The 15,625-nt window shown below is 38.2% G+C and overlaps 2 protein-coding genes across 9 annotated transcripts in view; one reads left to right on the top strand and one right to left on the bottom strand.

Moving 5' to 3' along the window:
- Window positions 1–15,625, bottom strand: part of AGBL3 (AGBL carboxypeptidase 3) — a 91,922-nt gene that overhangs the window by 43,638 nt on the left and 32,659 nt on the right. The window contains 6 exon segments of the mRNA XM_067747097.1: window positions 2,374–2,605; window positions 2,608–2,858; window positions 2,860–3,105; window positions 3,107–3,133; window positions 4,360–4,498; window positions 7,438–7,545. Coding sequence (XP_067603198.1) covers window positions 2,374–2,605; window positions 2,608–2,858; window positions 2,860–3,105; window positions 3,107–3,133; window positions 4,360–4,498; window positions 7,438–7,545 — 1,003 coding nt within the window.
- CYREN (cell cycle regulator of NHEJ) overlaps window positions 1–15,625 on the top strand; it is a 104,394-nt gene that overhangs the window by 87,310 nt on the left and 1,459 nt on the right. For 3 of the 8 annotated variants that reach the window (XM_067747091.1, XM_067747088.1, XM_067747084.1), the window contains one exon: window positions 2,380–4,014. The exons of the other annotated variants lie outside the window; for them this stretch is intronic. The gene's annotated coding sequence lies outside the window, so the exon portion shown is untranslated. Of the gene's footprint in view, window positions 1–2,379; window positions 4,015–15,625 lie in introns of those variants that run through there. 8 annotated transcript variants of the gene reach the window in all.

Here is a 15,625-nt window from a genome sequence, read left to right as displayed (position 1 = left end):
TATTGCCCTTTTTCATTTGATGACCAGTAAATTCTAACTGATAACATAAAATTGACATAAAGTCACCAAATGATCATTACAAGTTTTTAGGAAAAGGACTAGATTATAAAGGAAGACTATCAAGTTAGCTCCTTAAATAAGATATGCTGTACATTTTTAAACCATTTCCCCAGTTTTAATGAACATTTGGTTTCTTATAAGTGAGTCAAAAGAAACCTCTAAGTAATTAAATCCCAAAGAAATGTTACTACTTTTGAAGTCAAACAACATAATAGGGTCTCTCATCTTAACACTAATTTAAATCACTTTAGAAACAGTTGGGATTTCTTTCTTAGCCAGTTAAGATATTCTAAGTACCTTACACTAAGTAGCCTATATTAAAAGCTACTCTCTGTTATCCTCAAATACTTTAAATATATTTAGTTTTAGACATACTTACAGCCTCTCACCTTTCCACACGTATGTGACTGACTTTTATTCCATTTATCTGCCTATGATTAATCAATTGCATTAAAGTAGTTCTCTTTCTTGGAAGTCTTTCTGAAACTTATTGAATAGATTCCTGCCTTAACCTTCTTATGAGGCAATTTAAGAAGAACAGAGACATATAAAATGTCTTCCACAGAGACAAGCCAAAGGGCCTTGGCCTGTAATCCACCTTGTGTTGGGCCAGGCACCCTTAATGTCAAAGAGCATTAAGTAGACATTATAAATACTCTAATGGGCATCCCATCAGCTCCCTTTCTATTAAAAAATAAACTTTAAATTTTGGAATAACTTTAGATTTACACAAAACTGGCAAAATAGTAGAGAGAGTTTCCATATATCTACCCCTCATCCAGTTTCCCCTAATGTTAACATATTACATAACCATGGCACATTGTCAAAAACTAAGGAACCAACGTTGGTACATCACTATTAAACTCCCAACCTTATTTGGATTTCACTAGTTTTCCCAATAATGTCCTTTTTCTGTCCCAGAATCCAATCTAGGATACCACATTGCATTTACTCAGCTCTCTCCATTGTGTGCCATCCCCAGGAAAATTAGTTATGGGTTCCTCTTTATGACTTAAATATTTCCCAAATAATTTCAGAGAATCCTGAAGTCCACATTTGTGAGGGGTATAAAACAAGAGTTTTTACTCATTTTTGTGGAGATCTGCGCTTCACTCCCCATGTGTCTATAAAGATAAAAGGATTAACATGAAAGTTGAGGCTGAACTAAGTAACTAGAGCCATGCTGGGTGCTCCTGAAGCCTGTCAGCTCCTCTGAGGGACTGGAGGTATCTCAGGTCCTCCTCCTTGAAACAGGGCTCGTATGCTTTTATTAGGGGCCCTGATGACAGAGCTGGATGAGAATATAAACACTCTCTATAATAGTACTTATTATTGTAACATTTGAACAATCCTAAATAGTTTACGAAGAGTTATTACATCTATATCTAATTCATTAACTTCTTTTTACATTTGCGGAAACACTGAATACATTTAGAGTTTCCAGTGTTCCAGTAATATTGGGCACTTTATTCTGGGCACTTTAGTAGTAATATTCTCATTTAATCCTCTTGTCTGTGAGGTAAGCGTTATTATTCCCACTTTATAGATGAGAAAACTGAGGTTTGGGTTTGTTTTTAAAATTGCTCAAAATCACACAGTTAGCAAATGATATAGCAGGGATTCCAATCTGATATGTTTTCACTCTAGTCTCCACATTCTTAACCAAAAAGGTTAAGAGGATTTGGGTGTTCTTTGACTCCAATAAATCTCTCTACTCTAGCAATGCCTATTCCTGATTGTTATTACTTGAATCTATTAAATAATTCACCCAGTAATTCAACAAAGCTTTAAATACTATATGCATTTTACTGTTCTGATTCTTTAGAAAATTTAAAGCTGTTCATTTTTTCCAGGGGCAAATAAGACTATTCATGAAAGTTTAAATAAGTATGTAACCTATCATCAAAAGACTCATCATAGAGCAATGTATGGTCAACATAGTGCCAGAAGGCTCTGTAGATGTAACTAATTTTCACATATAAGGGATTCAAGGATCCCAAAATAAACATCAGTGCTACCATTAACTTTAGGAAGAAACCAAATTTTAGGATAGGCAAATGTAACTGTACATTTTCACTAAGCCATTAAAATGTTCTAGAGTCTATTTCATTACTTAAAAGAAAGCTAGTGAACGTAGTGGCATAATGCCAGAAAGGTACAGAAGCAGAGTTGGGAAGAATAAGGAAAAAAATTAAGTAGCTATAGTTAAACTATCTTAAGAAAATCTAGAGTAAAATGAGTGGGATTGTGGGAGCAAAATTCTTACTACCAAGTTTACTAAATAAGCATAGGGTAATTTGATGCTTATTTTACCTACAGATCATGTTCCGGGTATACCGAACAGAAGGAAATGACTCCTTCAGGAGAGATGTATAGTTAAGGTTTAAATCCCATCCAGCTAAGGAACACCGATAATTTCCCACAATCACACCATCTGGATTCAGCATGAGTACCACCTTGAAGATGAAAGTGTCCCGGAGCAACTGTGTATCACTTGAGTCTCCTAAAATATAATCTAGGAAGCCCTTCATGATCCAAAAGCTGTGGTTTCTCCTGGATGTACCCTTGCAGTCAAAATCATGGCCTTTCGCTTTCTTGACTCACTGTTCTTCAAGGGGGTAGTAATCGTTAAAACATACACCATGTTCCTAGTAATTGTGTGGCACAAGACACGTATTTTACAAAGCTTTGACTGTACTGGGTCATTACTGATGCTAGAAAGGTATTCTTGCAGGTTTGTGTAAGTGTATGGATAGCAGGTATCTTTACTGTGTGGAAATTGAAATGTCCATGTAAGAGAAATAATGGCACCCGTCTTGCCCCTGGTTGCTTCTATAATACTTCATTTGGTCTCCTATTCTCTGCCAGCCAATATTATGAGCGTTGGCCTCGTTTTCAGAATAAAACAGTGGGTGCATACCCCGATTATAAAGACTAGCAGGCTTGGTGAAATGGATAATAGTGAATCTGTAGTCTATTCCTGCTTGGGTATTAGTGACTTGGAAGTAGTACCACTGGGTGTGTTTATTTGTGAACAGGTCAGGGCACAGTCAGCTGGTATTCATATTCTGCCCTAAGACACAAAAAAAGGAAGGGGAAAAAAAGCACATAAAAATGTAAAAATGACATTCAAGTTTAAATTAAATAATAAAAGTAATAATAAATATACAAATAATAAACTACCTATTCACAGAAAGCTTTTTATTTGGGAAACAACATTTATTTAGGCAATGTCCAATAAGCAAGTAATTGTAAAAAATCAAAGTTTTGAAGCTTTCTCTTTTATTGGATGCAAAACTGCTTCTATGTGAATTCTAAAGTCTTTTTACTCCTTTGTAATTCAAGAGAGCACATAAAAAAATGGGCATTTGACAAAAATTATATATGTCAACCCGGTTATGTTTCCTATAAAAGAAGTGATTAAAGAGTTCTTAAGTTTTTAAGAATTCAAGTCCAATGTTTCTTTTTTTACTTCAGACATATATTCCTGTTTTATATTAGATTCTAGCTCTAAGAATCTGAAATACCTATCACTAAGAAAGGTTAAAAACCTATATAAATTACTATAAGCATATGGATTATAAAACTGTAAACTCTGAGAGGACAGGAACTGTATTTCATAACTGTTTGCATCCCCCATACTTAATCATTGAAGATACTTAAAGGCAAAAATAATTTCATTAGTACATTACTTATATATCTAACAATTTTACCTGGTTAGTTGTGACTTTTTTTACCAAGTACTTCCTATTCTATCAGCATTATGCACTTATTGTGTATGTATATGTGTTTGTGTGTGTAGTTATAAACAGTGAACTAGGAAATGAATGTTGTAAAACCTTGAGAGCCATTGAATCTAGGTGATGGGTATATGATAGTTAATGTAGAACTGTATTATGCTCTGTACTTAAGTGTATGTTTAAAATTTTTCATTAAAAAATTTTTTAAAAAATATCCTTGGATCGCAGGCATGTTCCCAAGCACGTTTTACAGAACACTCATCTGAAGAACTACTCCATTAAAAAGTCTGAGAAGCGGGGTGTGTGTGTGTGTGTGTGTGTGACAATTCATATTGGCATACTGAAAAATGTACATTACAGAAACCTGTTTAATTCATAGTTCTCAAAATTGTTTGAACCCAGAACCTTCCATACCTACCCCCTTAAAATAATCTCTAAGTAGCATCTATACTTCAAGGAATTATAGTTCAGTAATGGATACTAAAAGTAATGTATCTAATACAGGAAATAATAAATAGTTGATAGTCTACCTCCTCAAATAAAAATAATTAAAACCTACACTTTGACTACCTTCCATAGATTACCACTCTCAAACCTTGCTTCAAACATCAAAGTATCATCACAGTTATTCACAGGCTGCTTCAAGGGTGTTCGGTTGCCCCCAACTTGGGAATACACAAAACAAGGCTCTTTGTAGGCTGATGAGAAACCATAAAGATATCAAGCCATAGCTAAAGTATATAGGCTATTCTGCATAGAGTTTGGAACTACAGTATAACTGAAGTGTCACTAAGGATTATAAATTTTAACATAATTTGACACTAGCATATATAGGTTTATGTTGAAATAAGTAAGTCTAAGTATTTAGAAAAGCAATGCCTGAAATAAATTCATATATTTCTCACAGTAAAAATACTCTACTTCTGGTTATAATGAAGTAATTGGTCCTGAAGTCATCTTTTCACTGTAAATAACTATAAAACTGGACAAAAAATACGAATTAACTGTTTTCATGCATTTGGACAACACAAATACCAGAACTACATATGGTTCTTGAAAGAAGGTAAATACATGAAATAAGCCCATGTTTAATTCTTGTTTTCTTCCTGGGGGTACTTTTTACCTCTTAGGAAGATGGCACTTAAGGATAGCATAACAGTCATGTTGAGCTGAGGAGGCGAGATTGTTGCCTGGGGCTGCTGAAATTGGTACCCTGGGTACCAGAGAGAAGAACGCTATGTAGAGGGAGGGCTTCAATAGTCTACATGGTGGTTCCCCAGTCCTTGACTGAAGGCTTGGCTCTACAAGCACAGGATAAGACTAGGGAAGATAGGACAGAGTGCTACTGTAGGACTGAGATACCAGAGGATAAACATTCTATGATATATCGAAATTCAACCTATCCAGAATACAAGGACTTCACTGAGCACCTCAGGCATTCAATCGTGACTCTAAAAAGGTTGTATATTAGGCATAAGAACCGCATTCAGGAGTAAGGGCCATGACCTAGGACTAAGGACAAAATGAAAACAGACCTGCTTTTATAAAAAAATAAACCAATTCCAAAGGAAGCAAAATGATTTGCCAGCAATTTAGCTGCCTACCAGAAAAAAATTCAGCATAATGTTTAAAAAGAACATAATACAAACTCCTACAACATATCTTTCACAATTTCCCACATATGATAAAAAAAAACTATGAAGCACACAAAGAAGGAAATGTGATCCAATAAATATTTAACAGACCCAAAGATAACTCAGATGGTACGATTAACAGAGAAGGACTTTGAATATATGTTAAAATACTTAAAGGAAAAGATAGAGATAGTGAATAAACAGATCAAGTAATTCAAAAAAAGAAGAAATGTTAACTGTAAAAAGAATGAAATGAAAATTCTAGAAATAAAAAGTACAATAATGGAAATGAAAGATTTACCAGATGGGCTTAAGAGAAACTGAATATTGCAAAGGAAAGACTCAGTGAACTTAAAAACAAATGAATACAATTATCCAAACCCAAGGCCAGAGGAGAAAAAAAGAACAAAGACCCAGTGACATGTGCGAGATAGCTAGAAATCTACCATATGGATTGGAGTTGGAATTCCAAGGGACAGAAGAGAAAGAATATTATGGAGAAAATACGTGAAGAAATAATGGCTGAAAATTTCTCAAATTTGGAAAAAAAACAAAGAACTCTATTAAATTATGGATCTAAGAGGTTCAGCAAACTCCAAACCGGATAAATATAAAGATAACCAAATCTAGGCAGGTCACAGTCAAATTGCTGAAAACAGCCAAACAGAAAAAGACACATCACATATAAGGAACAATGATATAAATTATGGCTGACTTTTTACTAAAGAGAACAGATGTCATGAGACAATGGAACAATATCTTTAAAGAAAGAAAAATATTTAAAAGAAAAAAATGTAAACCCAGAATTCTATATACTCAGTTGTTTGGGGACTTCCTTCTACAGCTATAGGTTTGGAAACCACTCTGTTCTCTTACCCCTTCAGGCCTAGGAGGAATAATGGTTCTGCTCTATTGACAATTCTCTGTTGCTTCACCATCCCTTATTAGTCTCCCTTAATTCTGTCCACCCTTTTGTAAGTTATCCTTTCATTAAAGTTTCTTAAATTACTCTATGTAAGCCATCCACTTCCTGACAAGAGCCTAACCAACTCACCTCATCTACTTTAATTTCATATTAGATCTCATTTATGTGTGAAAGTTAGGAGGTGCATTAGCTATGTAAATATTTGAAATCAAATATAAAAAATCAGAGGTGCTTTTCTCACCCCAGTTGCTTAAAAATGCACGAGTATATGATTTCTGTAACTGCTTACTGTGTAAGAAGGAATTCCCGTGAATTTCTCTGTTTTGCCAGCTCTTTAAATAAAATACATTTGCTTCCTGGAAGTCATCTTTAATATATAGTCTAAGATACTGGGTTGGCCAAAAAGTTCATTCCGGTTTTTCCATAAGATGTGGTGAAACTGTACAGGAGTCCCATACTTCCTTACATTGGTGCTTCAGGAGCAGCGCAGTTTAGAATGTAGGTTGAGACTTCTATGTTTGATTATTAGCATACTCTAACATGAAGCAGAGATTCTGCATTACCAGAGCTCTCAAGATGCACTTATTAATCCTGAGTGTTAAGAACACTTTCCTGAGATGTAATCTTAGATGTTATTTGCAATGTGGGATATTTTCCTCTTTTCAAGAATGCAGTCCCAAGAAATGCATCAAACTGGCATAATATGAAAATAAATCACCTGAAAGACTGCATGAAAATGACCTATAGATGGAAAGGGGATGATAGTTGCAGAGCACTCTGCTGGATTTACCTTTGAAAACTGATGCGAAGCTTAATTCCATCGCAATAAGACTCTTCATTCTCATGGTCAACATGATGCTTTATCTTAAAGTAAGTATGCATAAACTGCAATATGCACCTTCAAGAACATAATTAGCACTGAATCAACATTTGGATTAATATGTAACCAGACGTGTTTGTGGAGTCAGGGACTTCCTGTTAATTTACAATTTCCACTATAAACAGCAGAACAAATATAACTAAGAGATTAGCCCAGGTACCAAGTTATTTTTTATAGCAACATGTCTCATATACCCACCATCTTCAGCTAGGTAAACCACAGGATCCTCCTTGGAGCTTGGATAAAGGGGTTCTATCTCCAGGCCTGTTGGGATGTACATTCGCTCAGGATTAGAAGGGGTCCAATCTGGAGAAAAAGAGAAAACAGAGGGACCTTCAAGATGGCAGAGGAGTAAGATGTGGAGATCATCTTCCTCCCCACAAACACATCCACACGTGGAACAACTCCTACAGAACACCTACTGAACACTGGCAGAAGACCTCAGACCTCCCAAAAGGCAAGAAACTCCCCATGTACCTGAGTAGGGCAAAAGAAAAAAGAGAGACAAAAAATAGGGATGGGACCTGCACCTCTGGGAGGGAGCTGTGAAGGAAAAAAAGGTTTCCACACACTAGGAAGCCCCTTAACTGGCGGAGACTGGGGGTGGCGGGAAGCTTCAGAGCCACGGAGGAGAGCGCAGCAACAGGGGTGCAGAGGGCAAAGCAGAGAGATTCCTGCACAGAGGATTGGTGCCGACCAGCACTCACCAGTCTGAGAGGCTTGTCTGCTCATCTGCCAGGGCGGGTGGGGGCTTGGAGCTGAGGCTCAGGCTTCGGAGGTTGGATCCCAGGGACAGGACTGGGGTTGGCTGCATGAACACAGCCTGAAGGGGGCTAGTGCACCACAGCTAGCCAGGAGGGAGTCCGGGAAAAGGTCTGGAGCTGCTGAAGAGGCAAGAGACTTTTTCTTGCCTCTTTGTTTCCTGGTGCGTGAGGAGAGGGGATTAAGAGTGCCGCTTAAAGGAGCTCCAGAGACGGGTGCGAGCCAGGGCTATCAGCGCGGACCCCAGAGACGGGCATGAGACGCTAAGGCTGCTGCTGCAGCCACCAAGAAGCCTGTGTGCGAGCACAGGTCACTATCCACACCTCCCTCCCAGGAGCCTGTGCAGCCCGCCACTGCCAGGGTCCCGTGATCCAGGGGCAACTTCCCCGAGAGAACACACGGCGCACCTCAGCCTCTTAAAACGTCATGCTGGCCTCTGCTGCCACAGGCTCGCCCTGTATTCCAAACCCCTCCCTGCCCCCTGGCCTGAGTGAGCCAGAGCCCCCTAATCAGCTGCTACTTAAACCCTGTCCTGTCTGAGCGGAAACAGATGCCCTCTGGCGACCTACACACAGAGGTGGGGCCAAATCCAAAGCTGAACCCCAGGAGCTGTGCGAACAAAGAAGAGAAAGGGAAATCTCTCCCAGCAGCCTCAGGAGCAGCGGATAAAATCTCCACAATCAACCTGATGTACCTGCATTTGTGGAATACCTGAATAGACAACAAATCATCCCAAAATTGAGGCAGTGGACTTTGGGAGCAACTGTAGACTTGGGGTTTGCTTTCTGCATCTAATTTGTTTCTGGTTTTATGTTTATCTTAGTTTAATATTTAGAGCTTATTGTCGTTGGTAGATGTGTTTATTGATTTGGTTGCACTCTTCCTTTTTTAAAATTTATATAATATTTTTTCCTTTTTTTCTTTTTGTGACTGTGTATGTGTATGCTTCTTTGTGTGATTTTGTCTGTATAGCTTTGCTTTTACCATTTTTCCTAGGGTTGTCTGTTTTTTTTTCTTGGTAGTTTTTAGCGCTTGTTATCATTGGTGGATTTGTTTTTCGGTTTGCTTGCTCCCTTCTTTATTTTTATTACTTTTGTTTTTAATATTTATTTTTTATTTTAGTAACTTTACTTTGTTTTACTTTCTTTTTTTTTTCCCTCCCTTTCCTCCCTTTTCATCTGAGCCAAGTGACTGACAGGGTCTTGGTGCTCTGGCTGGGTGTCAGACCTGAGCTGAGTTCAGGATACTGGCCTACCAGAGACCTCCCTGCCCGACATAATATGAAATGGTGAAAGCTCTCCCAGAGATCTCCATCTCAACGCAAAGACCCTGCTCCACTCAACGACCAGCAAGCTACAGTGCTGGACACCCCATGCCAAACAACTAGCAAGACAGGAACACAACCCCACCCATTAGCAGAGAGGCTGCCTAAAATCATAATAAGTTCATAGACACCCTAAAGCACATGACCAGACGTGGTCCTGCCCACCAGACAGGTAAGATCCAGCCTCATCCACCAGAATACAGGCACCAGTCCCTTCCACCACAAAACCTACACAACCCAACTGAACCAACCTTACCCACTGGGGTTAGAAACCAAAAACAACGGGAACTAGGAACCTGCAGCCTGCAAAAAGAAGACCCCAAACACAGTAAGTTAAGCAAAATGAGAAGACAGAGAAACACACAGCAGATGAAGGAGCAAGGCAAAAACCCACCAGGCCAAACAAATGAAGAGGAAATAGGCAGTTTACCTGAAAAAGAATTCCGAGTAATGATAGTAAAGATGATCCAAAATCTTGGAAATAGATGGAGAAAATACAAGAAACGTTTAACAAGGAACTAAAAGAACTAAAGAGAAAGCAAACAATGATGAACAACACAATAAATGATATTAAAAATTCTCTAGAAGGAATCAATAGCAGAATAACTGAGGCAGAAGAATGGATAAGTGACCTGGAAGATAAAACAGTGGAAATAACTACTGCAGAGCAGAATAAAGAAAAAAGAATGAAAAGTATTGAGGACAGTCTCAGAGACCTCTGGGACAACATTAAATGCATGAACCTTTGAATTATAGGGGGTCCCAGAAGAGAAAAGAAAAAAAAATGAACTAAGAAAATATTTGAAGAGATTATAGTTCAAAACTTCCCTAATGTGGGAATGGAAATAATCAACTCCAGGAAGCACAGAGAGTCCCAGTGAGGATAAATCCAAGGAGAAACACGCCAAAACACATATTAATCAAACTATCAAAAATTAAATACAAAGAAAAAAATATTAAAAGCAGCAAGCCAAAAGCAACAAATAACATACAAGGGAATCCCCATAAGGTTAACAGCTGATCTTTCAGCAGACTCTGCAAGCCAGAAAGGAGTGGCAGGACATATTTAAAGTGATGAAAGGGAAAAATCTACAAACAAGAATACTCTACCCAGCAAGGATCTCATTCACATTTGACGGAGAAATTAAAACCTTTACAGAGGTCTTCCCTGGTGGGGCAGTGGATAAGAATCCACCTGCCAATGCAGGACACGTGGGTTCGAGCCCTGGTCCAGGAAGATCCCACATGCCACGGAGCAACTAAGCCCATGCGCCACAACTATTGAGCCTGTGCTCTTGAGCCCGCGAGCCACAACTACGGAAGCCCACGCACCTAGAGCCCGTACTCTGCAACAAGAGAAGCCACTGCAATGAGAAGCCCGTGCACCACAACGAAGAGTACCCCTGGCTCGCCACAACTAGAGATAGCCTGTGTACAGCAATGAAGACCCAACGCAGCCAAAAATAAAAGTTAAAAAACCTTTACAGAAAAGCAAAAGCTCTTTAAGAGAATTCTGCACCACCAAATCAGCTTTACAACAAATGCTAAAGGAAGTTCTCTAAACAGGAACACAAGAGAAGGAAAAGACCTACAAAAACAAACCCAAAACAGGTAAGAAAATGGGAATAGGAACATACATATCGATAATTACCTTAAATGTAAATGGAGTAAATGCTCCAACCAAAAGACACAGACGCTGAATGGATACAAAAACAAGACCCGTATATATGCTGTCTACAAGAGACTCACTTCAGACCTAGGGACACATAGAGACTGAAAGTGAGGGGATGGAAAAAGATATTCCATGCAAATGGAAATCAAAAGAAAGCTGGAGTAGCAATTCTCATATCAGACAAAACAGACATTAAAGACTATTACAAGAGACAAAAAAGGACACTACATAATGATCAAGGGATCAGTCCAAGAAGAAGATATAACAATTGTAAATATTTATGCACCAAACATAGGAGCACTTCAAGACATAAGGCAAATACTAACAGCCATAAAAGGGGAAATCAACAGTAACACATTCATAGTAGGGGACTTTAACACCCCACTTTCACCGATGGGCAGAGCATCCAAAATTAAAATAAATAAGGAAACACAAGCTTTAAATGACATATTAAACAAGATGGACTTAAGTGGTATATATAGGACATTCCATCCCAAAACAACAGAATACAATTTCCTCTCAAGTGCTCATGGAACTTTCCCTAGGATAGATCATATCTTGGGTCACAAATCAAGCCCTGGTCAATTTAAGAATAGTTAAATTGTATCAAGTATCTTTTCTGACCACAATGCTATGCGACTAGATATCAATTACAGGAAAAAATCTGTAAAAAATACAAACACATGGGGGCTAAACAATACACTACTAAATAACCAAGAGATCACTGCAGAAATCAAAGAGGAAATCAAAAAATGCCTAGAAACAAATGACAATGAAAACACGATGACCCAAAATAGGGATGCAACAAAAGCAGTTCTAAGAGGGAAGTTTATAGCAATACAATCCTACCTCAAGAAACAAGAAACATTCCAAATAAACAACCTAACCTTACACCTAAAGCAGTTAGAGAAAGAAGAACAAAAAGACCCTGAAGTTAGCTGAAGGAAAGAAATCATAAAGATCAGATGAGAAATAAATGAAAAAGAAATGAAGGAAACGATAGCAAAGATCAATAAAACTAAAAGCTGGTTCTCTGAGAAGATAAACAAGATTGATAAACCATTAACCAGACTCATCAAGAAAAAAAGGGAGAAGACTCAAATCAATAGAATTAGAAATGAAAAAGGAGAAGTAACAACTGACACTGTAGAAATACAAAGGATCATGAGAGATCACTACAAGCAACTATATGCCAATAAAATGGACAACCTGGAAGAAATGGACAAATTCTTAGAAAAGCACAACCTTCCGACACTGAACCAGGAAGAAATAGAAAATATGAACAGACCAATCAGAAGCACTGAAATTGAAACTGTGATTTAAAATCTTCCAACAGGGCTTCCCTGGTGGTGCAGTGGTTGAGAGTCCGCCTGCCGATGCAGGGGACACGGGTTCGTGCCCCGGTCCGGGAAGATCCCACATGCCGCAGAGCGGCTGGGCCCGTGAGCCATGGCCGCTGAGCTTGCGTGTCTGGAGCCTGTGCTCTGCAACGGGAGAGGCCACAACAGTGAGAGCCCCGTGTACCACAAAAAAAAAAAAAAAAAAAAAAAATCTTCCAACAAACAAAAGCCCAGGACCAGATGGCTTCACAGGCGAATTCTATCAAACATTTAGAGAAGAGCTAACACCTATCCTTCTCAAACTCTCCCAAAATATAGCAGAGGGAGGAACACTCCCAAACTCATTCTACGAGGCCACCATCACCCTGATACCAAAACCAGACAAAGGTGTCACAAAGAAAGAAAACTACAGGCCAATATTGCTGATGAACATAGATGCAAAAATCCTCCACAAAATACTAGCAAACAGAATCCAACAGCACATTAAAAGGATCATACACCATGATCTAGTGGGGTTTATCCCAGGAATGCAAGGATTCTTCAATATATGCAAATCAATCAATGTGATACACCATATTAAAAAATTGAAAGAGAAAAAACATGATCATCTCAACAGATGCAGAGAAAGCTTTCGAGAAAATTCAACACCCATTTATGATAAAACCCTCCAGAAAGTAGGCATAGAGGGAACTTTCCCCAACATAATAAAGGCCATATATGACAAACCCACAGCCAACATCGTCCTCAATGGTGAAAAACTGAAACCATTTCCACTAAGATCAGGAAGAAGACAAAGTTGCCCACTCTCACCACTGTTATTCAACATAGTTTTGGAAGTTTTAGCCACAGCAATCAGAGAAGAAAAGGAAATAAAAGGAATCCAAATCGGAAAAGAAGAAGTAAAGCTGTCACTATTTGCAGATGACATGATACTATACATAGAGAATCCTAAATATGCCTCCAGAAAACTACTAGAGCTAATCAATGAATTTGGTAAAGTAGCAGGATACAAAATTAATGCACAGAAATCTCTGGCATTCCTGTACACTAATAATGAAAAATCTGAAAGAGAAATTAAGGAAACACTCCCATTTACCACTGCAAGAAAAAGAGTAAAATACCTAGGAATAAACCTACCTAAGGAGACAAAGGACCGCTATTCAGAAAACTATAAGACAGCGATGAAAGAAATTAAAGATGATACAGACAGATGGAGAGATATACCATGTTCTTGGATTGGAAGAATCAACATTGTGAAAATGACTATACTATCCAAAGCAATCTACAGATTCAATCCAATCCCTATCAAACTACCAATGGCATTTTTCACAGAACTAGAACAAAAAATTTCACAATTTGTATGGAAACACAAAAGACCCCGAACAGCCAAAGCAATCTTGAGAAAGAAAAACGGAGCTGGAGGAATCAGGCTCCTTGACTTCAGACTATACTCCAAAGCTAAAATAATCAAGACAGTATGGTATTGGCACAGAAACAGAAATATAGATTAATGGAACTGGACAGAAAGCCCAGAGATAAACCCACACACATATGGTCACCTTATCTTCGATAAAGGAGACAGGAGTATACAATGGAGAAAAGACAGCCTCCTCAATATTTGGTGCTGGGAACACTGGACAGCTACATGTAAAAGAATGAAATCAGAACATTTCCTAACACGATACACAAAAATAAACTCAAAATTAAAGAGCTAAATGTAAGGCCAGACACTATCAAACTCTTAGAGGAAAACACAGGCTGAACACTCTATGAAATAAATCACAGTAAGATCCTTTTTGACCCAGCTCCTAGAGAAATGGAAATAAAAAAAAAATAAACAAATGGGACCTAATGAAACTTAAAAGCTTTTGCACAGCAAAGGAAACCATAAAGAAGACGTAAAGACAACCCTCAGAATGGGAGAAAATATTTGCAAATGAAGCAACTGACAAAGAACTAATTTCCAAAATATACAAGCAGGTCATGCAGCTCAATATCAAAAAAACAAACCACCCAACCTAAAAATGGGCAGTAGACCTAAATGGACATTTCTCCAAAGAAGATATACAGATTACCAACAAACACATGAAAGGATGCTCCACATCACTAATCATCAGAGAAATGCAAATGAGAACTACAATAAGGTATCACCTCACATGGGTCAGAATGGTCATCATCAAAACAGCAACAAACAATAAATGCTGGGGAGGGTGTGGAGAAAAGGGAACCCTCTTGCACTGTTGGTGGGACTTTAAATTGATACAGCCACTATGGAGAACAGTAGGGAGGTTCCTTAAAAAACTAAAAATAGAACTACCCTACGCCCCAGGAATCCCACTACTGGGCATATACCCTGAGAAAACTGTAATTCAAAAAGAGTCACGTACCACAGTGTTCATGGCACCAATATTTACAATAGCCAGGACATGGAAGCAACCTAAGTGTCCATCAACAGATGAATGGATAAAGAAGATGTGGCACGTATATACAATGGAATATTACTCAGCCATAAAAGGAAACGAAATTGAGTTATTTGTAGTCAGGTAGATGGACCTAGAGACTGTCATACAGAGTGAAGTCAGAAAGAAAAAAACAAATACCATATGCTAACACATATATATGGAATATTAAAAAAAAAAGTGGTTCTGAAGAACTGAAGGCAGGACAGGAATAAAGATGCAGACGTAGAGAATGGACTTGAGGACACGGGGAAGGTGAAGGGTATGCTGGGACGAAGTGAGAGAGTGGCATGGATATACACTACCAAATGTAAAATAGCTAGTGCGAAGCAGCCACATAGCACAGGGAAATCAGCTTGGTGCTTTGTGACCACCTAGAGGGGTGGGATAGGAAGGCTGGGAGGGAGACGCAAGAGGGAGGAAAAATGGGGATATATTTATATGTATAGCTGATTCACCTTGTTATACAGCAGAAACTAACACACCATTGTAAAGCAATTATACTCCAATAAAGATGTTAAAAAATAAAAAAAGGAAAAACATTAATTGAATATGACTTCAAAAGAAAAGAGGAAAATTTTATTGTATATTTTCAAATTATTCATTGGTAGATCTAGGCTCAAATTTAGTGTTTTATGCAAAGCTGGATTTTACCAGGGGTTCATTGAAGGTAACAATGAGCATGGTCACACTTTAACAAAACCCATAACATTTCATTTGCACCTTGGTTCTAAGTTATTATATAGTTCATGATTATTTTGTGTCATCACAGATTTTATACTAAAGTTTCATTTCTCCTGGGTGCTTGATGCCTTTCTAACCTACCTCT

The sequence above is a fragment of the Pseudorca crassidens genome, chromosome 8 (assembly GCF_039906515.1).
Source record: "Pseudorca crassidens isolate mPseCra1 chromosome 8, mPseCra1.hap1, whole genome shotgun sequence".
Lineage (NCBI taxonomy): Eukaryota > Metazoa > Chordata > Mammalia > Artiodactyla > Delphinidae > Pseudorca > Pseudorca crassidens.
This window is presented reverse-complemented; position numbering and strand designations above follow the sequence as displayed.